This window comes from Saccostrea cucullata, unplaced genomic scaffold, assembly GCF_032062105.1.
Source record: "Saccostrea cucullata isolate Sc308-1 unplaced genomic scaffold, CSIRO_AGI_Scuc_v1 ctg5149, whole genome shotgun sequence".
Classification (NCBI taxonomy): Eukaryota; Metazoa; Mollusca; class Bivalvia; order Ostreida; family Ostreidae; genus Saccostrea; species Saccostrea cuccullata.
Window position 1 is genome coordinate 32974 of NW_026941382.1, and position 14608 is coordinate 47581.

The window sequence follows — 14608 nt, forward strand, 5'->3', positions numbered from 1 at the left end:
TACGATCAGTGACGTTGCTTATTGTGACGTCACAATTGCTTTTCATGTTAGAAAGCGCCGAGTAGCGATCAATGCATGCTTAGCAAAAATTTATTACACTTTTACCTGGCACTTTGATGAAAACAATGGTAAGTTTGATTTTATCAATATTTATATTACGATATTTGATTTTAAATAACATTGATAGCTGTTTTATTAATTTCGCGAAAAATCGTTTTAGAATTGATTTTTCTAATAGGATGAAGTAGCTATACTGTAACAAACAGCTGTTAAAATAATGATTTTTCAATTAGCAGAATATAACTTTTTATCTGTATTTTTCCCCTTCATTTTTACTCTTTATTTACAAGGGACGGAAATTGTAGCATATAATAGTTATAAAAGATATATGTACATCAATTATTGAACATCAATGAAAAATAATTTTCATCGGGTGCGGTTACGGATATAGGCGTTTCTATGATGGCGTTTTTTCTATTATGACGTCATAATTGTTTCGATAAAAATTAAGGGCTGTTGATAGTCACAAAGTATAATAGGTTTGCCAAAGTAAAAATGACGGTAAACAAATTTAAACATTAATTTTTAATTTTAAAAAGTTATTTTTTTAAAAGTGTAACCTTCATAATAAATAATGTCAAAGATATTTTTCACTGTAGGATGTGAAAGAAGGAGAGGAATACGGAAATGGTAGAAAAGTCAATGAAGGACTGAGCCAAATGAAAGTAAGTCTATCATTTTTTTTTTTAAGTTCAAAGATTTTATTTTAATGCACAAACAATTGTTCCAGAATAATATGTCTGAATTAAAAAAGGAGTTTTGACAAAAACAATAGTAACTAAAAAGTCTAGTAATAGGTTCCTTTTTTATTAAGTAGTTGACTTATGGATTTTACTCTTTTGTAGGAAACTGAGAAAGAAAAATCAAACATTTCTCAGAACTACATGAGAAGAGACGATTTCACAGACATACCTGAGAAGATTTTAAAGGTAATTTCCATATTTTCATTTCACTCACTCACTCATTAAAAGACTAGAAAAACTGGAGTAAGTTGCTGAGAGTTTTTTAAAAGGTCAAATTTATTTTTTACCGTTTATGTTGCATTTGATTTATATTTTGGTGTATTTACAGATTTATCTTCCGGACTGTGAAATCATAGCAAGAAAGCTGTGGAGGATCAAAGAATACGCAGAAGAATTGGACACAATTCAGACCTTTAAGAAAGGTTACCATATAGGAACTTCTTGACCAAAATGTTAAAATGCGTGTGTATTTTAAGTGATTTTCAAATGGGCTAATATTCACAGCCATTCATGATCATATTTTAATCTAGAGAATTTAAGACTAAATGTCGAAATAATGATCATAGGTGTATTCCACTGTGATTGGTATCAAAAGCAAAAATTTTGATACTTCAGCCTTAGATGGCACTGAAATATTTTCATTTACTTACTCAAAAAAAACTAGAAAAATTGGAGTAAGTTGCTGAGAGTTTTTTAAAAGGTCAAATTTATTTTTTACCGTTTATGTTGCATTTGATTTATATTTTGGTGTATTTACAGATTTATCTTCCGGACTATGAAACCATAGCAAGAGAGCTGTGGAGGATCAAAGAATACGCAGAAGAAGGACACAATTCAGGTAAGTGGCTTCAAAATGTTAAAATGCGTTTGTCCATTTTAAGTGATTTTCAAATAGGATAATATTTTCATGATCATATTTTAATCTAGAGAATTTAAGACTAAATGTCGAAATAATGATCATAGGTGTATTCCACTGTGATTGGTATCAAAAGCAAAATATTGATACTTATTTTACTAAAACCGGTACTTTTTACCACAATAAAAACTTGAATACAAAACATTGCAGAAAATAATATATATAAAGTATATTTCATTTATTTAAAGGGGTAGCTTGAACAAAGGAAGCATCTGAAGATTTTAGCCATTTTTGCCAGAAAACGCAGAACATGTTTATTTCTTCCTCACCTTGAGGTAAGGAATTTAAAGATAGAAATATAAAATTCAGCAGATGTTTCTAGACGAAAGTAAAATGTAACTGGCTAATGGCACAAAACCTCTGTATTTTGAATTTCACTAAGTGTTTCATTTGGCCATAATTTCCCAGAGTTTTAATAATCATAGTATCTTAAAAAGCTTCAGCTAAAGAGTACCATTTTTCATTTTAGCCATTTTTACCAGAAAACGCTGAACATGTTTATTTCTTCCGCCGATGGAGTCGGGATGACTTCAGATATTATGCGCCTTGGCTTGAGACAGTATATGTAAGTAACTTTATGTTTATATTCAACTTAACATACTAACAAATGAAGCTGCAATTTACTTTTCAATATTTTATGGCTGTATTATGTATATTCAAATTATAAAATAACAATGGTGTCGAATTAATTCATTTCACCTTTTTGTATTTTCTTCTAGGAAGTAGAACCATGGAATAATGTATTAACAGTAAATAACCAAGATGACAACAAACCAGAATTTGCTAGCGGGGAGGAGTACCTCGGTTGGTTGGGTCGGCAATTACCATGCCTCCAGGTATGTAAAGGTTGAAAAAACATTTGCATGTAAACTTAATTTTAAAAAAATCAGCCGAAAAGATAATTCGAGTGAATGTAGAATGAATACTATTTGTGCTTGATTTCAGGAAATCAACAAATTTGAGTCATGATAATATTTTAGCGGTACGTTTGAGCATGTTCTTTAATTTTTATTTTTTTTTTAGCCATTTTTGCCACAGAATGCAGAACATTTCTATTTTTGCCGTCGTTGGAGTCGGAATGATTTAAGATATTACGCGCATTATCTTGACACGCATCTTGTAAGTATAGCTTTTTATTACATAAAGCTTATAGCATATCAATTTTATTTCATAATTAAATCATAAATACCATCAACAAATGAAAGTAAAAGGCACTATTCATTTCATTAAATTTAGATAAAATTTAAAACAACAAGGCTTGTGATTTATGAATCCAATTTTAATAGCCTATTGTAATATTTCCAGGAAGAAGACATCGGGGAAAGTTTGACAGGTGAAAATGATGAAGATGACATTAAACCAGAATCTGCAGCTGCTAGTGGGTTATGTCGACAGCCACCAGGTCTAGAAGTAAGTGCCCTACCTTTTACATTTTGACATTACAGTATTGAATAATTTTATCAAAACCATTAGTATTATTACACTAAAATTGGATCTTATGTTGCTTAGTTGCATACAAAATTATCAACATAATGTTATGGGGCCTAAAATAAAATTAAGTTTTTTGCTTAGTTGCGACCCAAACTTTTTTTAGCCAAATTTGATTTTTTTTTTCAATTTTTCAGAATATAATGTTTTCAAATTTTGGTTTTTTACATTTTTGCCTTATTTGTAGTAGGTGTATGAAAACCTCTTTTAATTGTTATCTTACAAAAATCTAATTTTTTATTTACGCTAAAAATTATATGTGTGCAAACAAAGAATGTTGGCCTGGTACATTGTTGCCATTTTGTATTTACCGGTAAATTTTGTATTTACCGGATGACAGTAAATACACCCAGTAAATTCAAAATTTAAACATAACACTTGTTACAAATTTGATTGGCGAAAGTTACAATGCTATATACCTGTTCTGTACATTTCCATTTTTTGGTCATTTTTAGGTCAACTTATTTTCGCCTATCAGAGTTTACAAATGATATTTAGAGTACGAATTTCCAACTGGTTTAAGATAACATTTAGATATATTATAGGTCGAAATAAGGTTTAAATATGGTCAGTTAATTTTTCAAGTCTTTATATCTAATTAATTAATTTTTTTTTTCAGGAGGAGAATGAAAACAAAGAATATATTAAGGAATGCTGTGTCAATGGCCATGATACAGACACAAAGGAGTTAGAAGTCAGTAGATATTCTAAATATTCGTCAATTGTCATGGAAATAGGAAACAGCAAATATGCTAGTGAAGCACTGAAATCAATTTTTAAAAACAGGTTGTATTTTTTTTTTTTTGTAGGATGAAGTGAATCCGTACATCAAGTTGATGTTACAGCCTACTGTATTCTATGTGGAGGTCTTAATGACACAGGTATGGGGCCATTCTCACATTTCTCATCTGTCCCTTTAAAAAACTGGAAATATTGAAATTCTGTAAGTCATGAACTATACATGTATGTATTTTATTTTTAGAATCCGTTGTCATTGGTTGAAATTTGCTCTAAAAGCATCCCCACAGAGCTGACAAGAGACATGAGTCGCTTTGAAGATAAGACAACTCTCAGTGATTATGAACAACCAACAGAACAGGTATTTCCTAGGAAGTCATACTGTAAACCAACTTTTATTCGCAACGACTCAGCTTTCAATTTTCTTCCTCATTCAGTTTATACATATGAGTTTTATAATTTGTGTTTACAGAAATGCCAGAAGGCTAGAAAATGGAATTCGTCTTTCAAGTTCAAGTTCTTACGCAGAAACGTATGTAAATTCCAATGTTTCTCGTTTACATCGTGAATAATAGAAAAACTGAATCATTTTTGTATATGATTCATTCACAGCACCTGTATACTTTTACTAAAAGATTAATGGTGAAACTTGCAAACTACTCGTAACCAAAATTCATGAAGCTAAAAGTATTCACATAATGTAAGCTTAGGTATATAGGACAATTTCCACTTTAGCTTGGACTTTCAGTGAGGCGTTGCATTCTCAACGTTACATACATGTAATTAGCTTCTGAAATTTACACAGCTTTCCTTCACTGTTGAAATATACATGGGACAGAAATTTGGGCAAATGCTAATTAGTGTGTCGAATAGCCAGTAACATTGTCTCGTCCAGCAAAGAGGTGGAGCTTAAGTTGTCTCATCCTTGTCAACAACAATTTAAAAGAAAACAATTTAATTTCTTAAGTTATTTTAAATTTCTTAATCAATAATTGAGAATCTATTCGCCAATTTCACAGACGCTAATTACTTGTGTGAGCGTGACCTCTTACAAGTAAAGAAGTAGAAGTAGAATGCCACGCCTTACGGAGAGTCCAAACTTACATGCAAATAGTTCTATCTTACCTGTATTAAATGACTGATCCCAGAATATACACACAAGCTAGATTTAAAGAAAACACCAGAAAATTACTGGCAGGATTTATTAATGTTACGTATGATTGACATTTTATTTTTTTCATTTTTAGAGGAAGGATAGAGAAGACAAGAAGAGATCTCCTGGTTTCCTCTCCCGGTTTTTTCGTTAGACTTCTCCATCTTTGAACTTTGCATTCTTTAAACCTCGCACCTTTGAAGTTCTTTCACCATCTTCACCATTTTCGAATGCCCCAAAGAAACTTCTACGAATAGTACCATAGTGGAACATGTTTTATACTTTTTTTTGGAATGAACCTGCCGGATCAGCTATTAATTCAAATGAAGCTTCATCTATTTATTTCATCAAGAATAAATTATTTTATATGGAATTTTATTGCCTTCGGTTTTGTCTATACAAGAAAATTAATAAAAGATCTATAAGTAGAATTAACCTTCTAATTCAGTGTTTCTATAGGATCAACTTAAAATTCATTTTGCATTTCTAATACAAAATTATCTTCTTAATCCAGGTATTTTCTTTTAATCCAGGAGTCGCCTGTGTGGCGCTGTAGTTAGAGCGTCTGCTCTAAAGTCGCAAATTAAGTAGTTGAAGTGAAAAATTCGTAGATTCGTACGGAGTTTAGTGAAAATATTCGTTACTTTTTCGTTAATGATTTTTTTCCAAGAACTTTTCTTTTCTCTGTGATACAAAATAGAAAAGTAGTTAATACTATGGAACGCCAATATTCTAATATTTTTATCTTAGATCCCCAGCTATATAAATTTAACGAATTCCTTATACGGATATAACGAATTACTGATATAGCCATGTCATTTCATAGGTCCCAGTGATTTCATTATAACCGAGCTGTACTGTAGATGCAGGACTAGGACAGACGGACTCTTAAGAGGCCTGGGTGGTTGTGGTCATTTTTAGACTATTTTTATCTCCTTTAGAAGAAGATCTCTATATCACGATAAATACAAAAATGATTAAATATTAAAACTAAAATGTATTTTACTTTCACTTTGCTAAATGATATCTGACAGCTTAAGATTTCGTTCAAAAAAAAAGGAAGCTATGGATGTCAGATTGTTAATTTGTTAATCCCCAGCCTCCATAACAAATGATCTGAAGAGTCCGCTAGGAATTTAACGCAGAAATGTTTTTAATGATAATATTTAAATTAGTCAAATTACCAATAACAACTCATTGAAATGTTTTGAATATCATTTATTTATGATTAATCAAAGCTAAATTTTACATCAAAACAAATCCAATTGCAAAAATAAGATTTCATCGTACCATCGGGCACACAGTGCCTACAAACATTGTCATAGACAATTTATAGTTAGAAAATGAAAAAATAAATATAATTAATAAAATTTTGGCTGTCATGAAAAAATAATCCAATATGTCAAACACTAAAAAAAATTTAAAAATTGCCTTAGACAATTTGAAGTCTTCAAAAAAGGGGGAAAATTATTTATAGAATAAAAAGCGTTTCATGAAAAATTCCAACCACGGATTACAATTTACAAAAAGAATAATTTTGTTAATGACAATACATATAATTTTCCCATAAAATATATTTTAAAAAATAATAAAAAATAATTGATAAAAACAACTATCATGAAAAAATTATTCAAATACGCCAATATCACAGGCATTGTAATGAAAGACATGGTAGTTGAAGTCTCTGAAAATATCACATCTTCTCGTATCAAGAGATCAGGAACAGTTCTTGTAGTGTTTTATTTCAGTTACTTGTTGTGTTTTATTTCATGTATTCCACAACAGAGATGGTATATGCCGCAAATATCTTTGCCAAAGCAAAGATAAATAAGAAACTGGAAGTTATGAAAACCTCGGGTCTTCCAGTGCCGACTGATTTCAGCAGCTGTAAGGTGACAATCCACCAAACAGGTCGTCCATGTTGACAGTGGGCAGACTTGATTTTGTCATCTGGAAAACAGAAAATATAATTATGTTGCTTTTTTTTTTAATAAGTTATAAAAGTAAAAGCAGAAACACAAAATTGGACTACCAAGGCTTCACATAATAAACCTTAAACTTATATGTATAATTCAAAATATTTGTACATCAAATAAAAACTATAATTTTTCGTTAGAAATTACTGTTGTGTAATATAAATAGAACCTACAGGTTGGCACATGCGTCTTTTCTCGTTTACGCTGGTGCCAGTCTGAGGAGCTTGGTTATGATTTTGACTTTTGAGTTCAGCTTGTCTAGCTATCTGCTCAGCCAGAACCTTCAAGAAAATTGCAAGCATCTTAATACCGGTATATTAATTTTTTTCTCGCAATTAGTAACATTTTATCACTATTTAATCCAAAATCATACACTTTGAGCTTTACAATAGTTACCTGATCAAATGTCTGGTTGCGACTCGGTACATCAGTATGTTCCTGATACATTGCGTCATGATTTTGGTGACGCTTTGTGGTATGCGTCTGTTGACGCTCGTCTTTGTTGTAGCGTCTGTACAATGCGTCACGTCTTTGCTCCTGATTTACAGAGTGACGACTTTCTGTCGAGTACTGTTCAGCAATCATTGACTGTAAGACATAACATGTATTTATTTTATTGATACACAATATACACACATAACTGCATTGTTTTATATTCTTTATCAATCATTGGACAATCAAATTTACAATGCACATTATCAAACTATATTTTTTTTTTCCATCTACAGTTTTTAAAGCGACAGATTCATAACATTTGTTTGTTTTTATATTTCCACGTCGGAAGAAATATTTTTTGAAAAAAGAAGCATTTAGCTAATTCTTGAAAATTAAGTCTAAAATCCCTCTTACCCAATTACATGCCCGTTTCTCCGGATTCTCAGCCAATGTAGAACCAGACCCTGGTCTTTTGTTATTTGTTGGTTTAACATCAGGGCCTGTGACTGACTTTGAAATGGGCGCAGTGAATGTGGCAGGTCTAGACGTAACATTAATTACAGATTCCGTTGATGCAGGTCCTTGTAAGGACTTTGATGACTTGTTAGTTGGGTCCCAGCCTTTTGGGGCAAAGCTTGGGACATATCTTTGCGATTCAACATTTGTTGCCAGATGCTTATTCTACATAAAAAAATAAATACTAAATTATTTATTTACTTATTCAATTTAATGATATTCTTACTAATCATCTAAAAAAATATCTTAATATTTCTTCTCCTTTAACATGTTTAACAACAAAAGATTTTTACGGTAAACCATTCATGATAGAATAAGTTTCATGAGTTGAAGAAAAAAAACACACTCAAGGCATTTATATACAAATGAAATTTAAATCTTAATGTTAATAAATTTTTTGGACATTTAATCTTACATGTCATTGTATACTTCAAGCCATCAATTAAAAGTACTCACCATCTGAGTGTGTGAGGCCGCCTGGTGTCTCTCACTCATTTGATTGGTCACATTTGCCCGGTGTCTTTCAATCATTTGATTGGTCACATTTGCCTGGTGTCTCTCACTCCTCTGATTGGTCACATATGCCTGGTGTCTTTCAATCATTTGATTGGTCACATTTGTCTGGTGTCTTTCACTCATTTGATTGGTCACATTCAGTGTGGAGATTTTAGCCTCTGATACAGTGTCAGTCTTTGAGGACTGTTTGTGAGCTGACACAGCCGTCCTGAACTCTCTCGCTTGTGAGTTAGTTGGCTTGGATTCTTGGTCAAAAAAGTCGTTTGTTGGTGCGTCCCATGCTGGTAAGACCCTCCTTGCCGACTCTCGCTCTGGTTGACAATCCACCGTTTTTTCCTCCCGAGCTGGTGACCTAGTTCTGAGTGATGAGGGAGGACTGTCCAGATAACTGGTTAACCCCAGGTCCTCCAGTGTGGGAGTGGGGTGATACATTAGTGTCATGTAATCTGGAGGGGCGTACCTGTTGATCGGCTTCACCTGAGGCTGAAATTAATTACAGTATAATAAAATCGTCAAACTCTTTGATAACAAAAGAGAAAATTCGATATGAATAAGAGATTTCCATAAATTAATAAATTTTCATGACTTTTGTAAATTAATTTACCTCTTTACGCACTACTCTCTGCTGAGGCAGCTGTGCATGTTGAGGTTTGTGAGAAGCAGCTGTGCTCATAGTATTTGGATGAGTAGGATGCACTCTCTGCTGAGATTGCTGTGCATGTTGAGGTTTGTGAGAAGCAACTGTGCTCGTAGACTCAGTCCTTGTATATAGATGAGTAGGATGCACTCTTTGTTGCTGGGGAATGCTGTTCCCATTCACATAGTTAGGTCTTGTCTGAGTTTGGTACCCATGTGGGCGAGTAGGTTGCGCATGTTGCGGCTGATATGTGTTGCTGCTAGGTACCACGCCTGTCCTATAATGAGTTTGTTGCTCATGAGAACGATGGACCGGCGCATATTGCGGTCGGTAGGTGGCAGCAGTATTCACATGTGCAGCTCTTTCATTGTATCTGTTTTCATAAGGATAGTTTTGTATGAAATGATGAGGTGCCTGCCTTTCTCTCTGCTGAGACTGATGCTAGAATAAATACAACAGTATTACAGTAAATTTGTTAACAACAAAAATATTTCATATAACATGCACGATTTTATTTGAGGTATAAGAATGAAGAACCCACAAAAATGTTTCTAACTGACCCACTGTTGTCCCACTTTATCGGATCTTTGAGTGGGCGTGGTGGTCAGGGGAGCTGTGTGGCTCGCCTGCTGAACAGGACGCTTCTTAGGCGGCCCAGCCTGTAAAGGGATAAAAGAGTTTTTATTAATAATGTTTATTTGCCGTAATCTTTGGGAAAATAAATGAAAAATCCATAAAGTCTCTTCTCTGTTTACTATTTTTAAAAGATAGCAATATATGCTACAATATATATATATGCTACTTTAATTACATGTATAATTTATACATAATTTATGCAATCTAATCAACGTCTCTCCATTCGTATAATATTTACGCTGGCAAAATAAACTTACTTTTCAGATTTACAATACATGTAATACCGGGAGGTATGTACATAAATAAAAGAAAACTGAGACCTCCTGAGTCTGCCCGGAAGTAGAGGACGGGGCCAAAATGTCCAGTCCCAACCTTTTGTAAAATCTCGAGGCATCTTCCGGGGCAGGGCAGGAAACATCGACTCTCTTCTGAAAAAATAGATTTAAAAGATCAAGAATTGTGCATTAGTGTTTAAATGTAAGTATGTGTATTTATATTATCAAGATATTTGTATACATGTATGTGCATACCCGGTTTTTAATTACTTTATTAAACATGTTCACACATCTTTAATATTGTAATGCAATACAGAAAAAAGTTATACATCCTTATTCTTCGTGCAAATATTTGATTTTTTTTTCATATTTAATTTCAAACTTAGGAGACCTTTTTTTTCCTTTTGAAATTTAACAATAAACTACAACACAAGCGAGGATTTAGATTGGGGGGTGGGGTGGATATGGACCCCTTCCTCGAAATTTTATTATTAAATATACATAATGAATAATTACAAATCGACCCTGGAATCCCCCTTCCCTAGAAAACGTAGACCACTGTTAAGAAATTGGAAAAAGTCATACACGTAAAAGTGTTCAGACCCCCCCCCCTTTCCCAACTCACACACATCACTTTCATTAATCAGATTTTTACGCTTGGTAAAGTAGTTAATGGTTTTTCAGTGATTTGTAAGTAACTTAAAATTATTTATAGATTTTTTATTTTAACCTAGCCCCCAGCCCCTTTCCGGAAAAAAAAATTGATCAATCTGCCTTTGCAACACAACGTCACTCAGGCAACGGTTACCACGACGTCGTCATTGACAAAACCAAACATTGCAACTTAGTGTATGCAAAATACCTCTCCAAAAGAAAATCTCTAGCTATAACACAGTATAGCTTAGCTGTTGACTAAATTCAAATAATAGGATAAATCTCTACTGTCAAAATATTTGCAAATTTGCGAGATTTTTAACCCTGGAATTTGAATATCAGTTTATTTCGCGGAATTTCTTGATGTAAACATAACATGTCGATTAGATAAAAACAATGGAATGAACCAAAAAAATTACAAATTTCATTTAAACTTTGGTTATCTTCCCTTATTAAAGTTATAAAGTTATTTTCCATTGATTTTTAAGGAGGCAAATGGGAGAGGAGAGTGTTTAAAAGCCTAGGGAAATACGTTGGATCTCTAGCTTTTACAGTAAATCGCTTGTTTAGCTATTCTTACAAAGTAACCCACAAAAATAACATGACAAATATTGGCATTACCCTCTTAAGATCGCTTTTATTCATCTTCAAGACTTGACTTGCTCTTTTGACAATAGATATTTGGTAAAATATTCGCTTGACTGAAAACACGTCTTGTCTCTTTGACTTGTGATTCAGAACTGAGCAGTAACTACAACAGACAACGTCAGGCCAAGCAACTACAACGTCATAAACGATGAAGGGCCAATGAAACAAGGTGGTCTATCAGAACCCTATCCCCATCCCCCAAACCCCCCCCCCCCCCAACCCTTTACCACCAAAGAGAGTTACGACAAACCACAGACCGGTATGCTTATTGATCAAGTTCTGCATTTTATATTCTTCGATTCAAATAAACTTTCACCATTCTTGGATCACTGTAACTTACCTCCTCTTAGACCTCTACCTTACAGGTCAATAGTTAATAAAATAAATTCATACAACACCCATTTTCAAACGTTTTCTAAATATTATCATTGTTTACATTGTGGACAAAAATGTCGACTGCTCATTAAAAGGGGGGTCACTCTAAATAAAATAATAAAAATACGTAAGAGTTATCTTTCTTACTACGTGCATGTATGCGAACTACATGTAGCTGCAATAATGTAGCACATCCTCCCCCCTCCCCCATCTCCAAAATAAAAAAAAAATAGATTGAAAAAAATGGAGAAAGCTACATCATGTGGCTTGATTTATTTGAGTGGAACAGAATAACAGAACACAGTCACATATCATTGTATCAAAGGTAAATGGGGGCATTTTTGGTAACAAACTTTAATTCTTTGAATCTTTCAAAAAAGTTCTTTTATGTTATGTTCTACTAAAAAGGGTCTTTATCTAGAATAATAAATTTATTCTATTTTATAATAAACTTCTACAAGTTTTGGTTCGAATCCCACAGTGGGACGCGTAGACTGTCTTTCGGATGAAACCGTATAAACTGAGGTTACAGTAGGCCCCTGGATTCGTATGCATTTCTAAGAATGTTCTTACAATGTAAGTATATGCTTAAAGACTTCTTATGCATACGAACCTGGTGCTCTTTTCTACCATTTTTTTTCTACGACTGGAAAGTAATTTTTTGTCATTATTATTCTATGGGGGTCATTATTCTTCTTTACACCCCCTTAAGTGGATCCAATTTTATAGCCTTGAATTTTACATTAATATGAAGTAAAACATTTTTAACGAATGATCGAGTAAAAAAGTAAAGTCGGTATTGGGTATGATAGAACGATAGTCGAGTACTCGAATATTCGTTGACAGTCCTAAATAAAAGTAGCTGCAGAACTGTAGCTCTCCGAAAAAAATATTTCACAGATCTATCAATATATTTTTCGGAGAGCTACAGTTCTGTGGCTAAATTAAAAAGTACGCCTCTAAGTCTATCCCCTGTGTTTTGTCTACAGCTTCCATAAAAAATGAACTCAGAAATTGTCATTTCTTCTCACTGGAAATTCACTGATTTTTTTTATTTAAAAATATTCCTATTCCGACCTCGTTTGCACCTACGCTAACATGATTTCCATTTCATCAAATGGATGAAACTTCACACTTGGACAAAATAAAATGTTTTTACATATGAAAATGTGTTGATCTATAATCTTTTTTATTTAAAAATATTCCGATTCCGACCTCGTTTGCATCTACGCTAACATGAGTTTCATTTCATCAAATGGATGAAACTTCACACTTGGACAAAATAAAATGTTCTTACATTTGAAAATGTGTTGATCTTTTAATCTTGTACGAATAATATGATGAGGAGAACATTTTCAACGTAATTTTGAATGACCCTCGTACAACCTATCATTGAGTAGTTATTTTTGATTGACGTTTTAATTTAGACCAATTATAAGGTAATTCTTTTGTATTGCTTTGACTACGGATAACGCTGTCTTTTCAGAGGGCTCACGAAAGGGATGGTTACTCCTCCTCGATACCTGATCCCACCTCTGGGTTTATGAAATAATTAACGTTTCCGGCATGTTACATGATTCTAAAGCATTTAGGAATAAAACTGTTCACTAATTGTGATAATGCCAAATCGTACATGACATTATGGAAGGTGTGTTCGATAGTCTGTTGACCCATATCAGGTCATACGGGGCATTCACCTATATGTAATATACCAACAAAACACTTGACACGTTCTTAATCTTGTTTTCATCGAAATACATCGACATGATCTATCACTAACATTTAACATGAAAACAAGTGATAGGAATGACTTGTTTCAAAGATACATTTACAGTACTCCCTCTTGTTATACTGAGTACATAGAAATAAATGACAAGGTACGGTAATTACCTAATCTGGCCCCTTATTCAGATGTACATGTATCTATCAGAACCTAGTTAAAACTGTGACAGTTTGTAGTTAAGAACTTAATTAATTTGATGCTTGTTTTAAAACCAGCACTAATTTTGACTCAAAGCTTACAAAGAGGCCACAATAGGGTCAGAAAGAGGACATTTGCCTTAATTCTCTCAATTCTGGTAGAAATTCGTCAAATTTGAGAAACTCTTTACTTTGGAAAGCATAGACCACAAGTTTGCCTATCTGAGATTTTTACACACAAGATGAATCTTATACTAGTGTATGAAATGCATAAATTTGGTAGATATAAGCAAGCTTGTACTCTATTTTTTCTGAGAAAAAAATTGTGCCGTAAAATAGATTAAAATTCGTATTAAAATGAGAAAATTTTATTTCCTGACCTTCCTTTAAGCTCTGTGTGTCCTTTAATTAGAACCAATACTCATTTTGTGGCAGGGATGATAAGTAGTTTTCATTTTATATATATTTATATATATTGTTGCACCATTCTAAAAGACATCTCAAACCAGGGGTCAAAAAGTGGCCTAACCCTATCTTGTCCTTTGTAAATTAAATGTTGAAACATCTGTAGGAGATGCTAATCTTTCGTTAAAAGAAATGATTTAAAATAAAACTAGGTATGATATACAGCGGCTTAAAAATTAAATATAAGAAGGAATCCTGCATAAGCCGGTTATCTATTTTTTCTGCAACATGTACAGCTGCGACATTAATCCTAGTAACCAGGAAACCATTTTATCGTTTAAATTCCATCATGAAGTATAGAAAATAAGACAATTTCTCATTTAAAATGCACACAAATTGATGAACACGTTTTAAAAGTAATACTTTCAAGCAGACGGACACGTTTCTGATGAGACACTCTGACACAGGCAACATAGATTACATGTATCTGATATATTTAAACTATGCATGCTTCAAC

General features: G+C 33.0%; 3 protein-coding genes and 1 long non-coding RNA gene across 4 annotated transcripts; 2 read left to right on the plus strand and 2 right to left on the minus strand.

Moving 5' to 3' along the window:
• Positions 1 to 508: 508 nt before the first annotated feature.
• LOC134257732 (uncharacterized) lies at positions 509 to 1212 on the plus strand. The gene is made up of 4 exons (XR_009989987.1): positions 509 to 530; positions 660 to 725; positions 906 to 989; positions 1132 to 1212. It is a non-coding gene; the product is annotated as an uncharacterized LOC134257732 (long non-coding RNA).
• A 444-nt stretch (positions 1213 to 1656) lies between these two features.
• Positions 1657 to 5441, plus strand: LOC134257736 (uncharacterized). Its single transcript, XM_062740333.1, has 10 exons — positions 1657 to 1668; positions 2189 to 2284; positions 2439 to 2555; positions 2743 to 2838; positions 3025 to 3129; positions 3827 to 3901; positions 4017 to 4088; positions 4190 to 4306; positions 4418 to 4477; positions 5193 to 5441. The coding sequence occupies exons 1-10, from the start codon at positions 1657 to 1659 to the stop codon at positions 5250 to 5252; spliced, it is 810 nt and encodes a 269-aa protein (XP_062596317.1). The 3' UTR covers positions 5253 to 5441.
• A 1436-nt stretch (positions 5442 to 6877) lies between these two features.
• LOC134257735 (uncharacterized) lies at positions 6878 to 9017 on the minus strand. Its single transcript, XM_062740332.1, has 5 exons — positions 8482 to 9017; positions 7924 to 8190; positions 7471 to 7662; positions 7248 to 7355; positions 6878 to 7048 (listed from the first exon to the last, which is right to left on the minus strand). Exons 1-5 carry the CDS (start codon positions 8980 to 8982, stop codon positions 6977 to 6979), a joined length of 1140 nt encoding a protein of 379 aa, XP_062596316.1. The 5' UTR covers positions 8983 to 9017; the 3' UTR covers positions 6878 to 6976.
• A 119-nt stretch (positions 9018 to 9136) lies between these two features.
• Positions 9137 to 11388, minus strand: LOC134257737 (uncharacterized). Its single transcript, XM_062740334.1, has 4 exons — positions 11365 to 11388; positions 10135 to 10242; positions 9739 to 9837; positions 9137 to 9619 (listed from the first exon to the last, which is right to left on the minus strand). The coding sequence occupies exons 1-4, from the start codon at positions 11386 to 11388 to the stop codon at positions 9137 to 9139; spliced, it is 714 nt and encodes a 237-aa protein (XP_062596318.1).
• Positions 11389 to 14608: the final 3220 nt, after the last annotated feature.

Coding starts and splice junctions, on each gene's coding strand:
- LOC134257736 (XM_062740333.1), top strand. Junction 2,839..3,024: donor ATTATCTTGACACGCATCTT/GTAAGTATAGCT, acceptor TAATATTTCCAG/GAAGAAGACATCGGGGAAAG. Junction 4,089..4,189: donor TGGAGGTCTTAATGACACAG/GTATGGGGCCAT, acceptor TTTTATTTTTAG/AATCCGTTGTCATTGGTTGA.
- LOC134257735 (XM_062740332.1), bottom strand. CDS start 8,982: ATGACACTAATGTATCACCCCACTCCCACACTGGAGGACCTGGGGTTA. Junction 7,356..7,470: donor GCAACCAGACATTTGATCAG/GTAACTATTGTA, acceptor ATTTTCTTGAAG/GTTCTGGCTGAGCAGATAGC. Junction 7,049..7,247: donor AAAGACGCATGTGCCAACCT/GTAGGTTCTATT, acceptor TCTGTTTTCCAG/ATGACAAAATCAAGTCTGCC.
- LOC134257737 (XM_062740334.1), bottom strand. CDS start 11,388: ATGAATAAAAGCGATCTTAAGAGG. Junction 10,243..11,364: donor ATAAAAGCGATCTTAAGAGG/GTAATGCCAATA, acceptor CTATTTTTTCAG/AAGAGAGTCGATGTTTCCTG. Junction 9,838..10,134: donor CTTCCGGGCAGACTCAGGAG/GTCTCAGTTTTC, acceptor ATCCCTTTACAG/GCTGGGCCGCCTAAGAAGCG.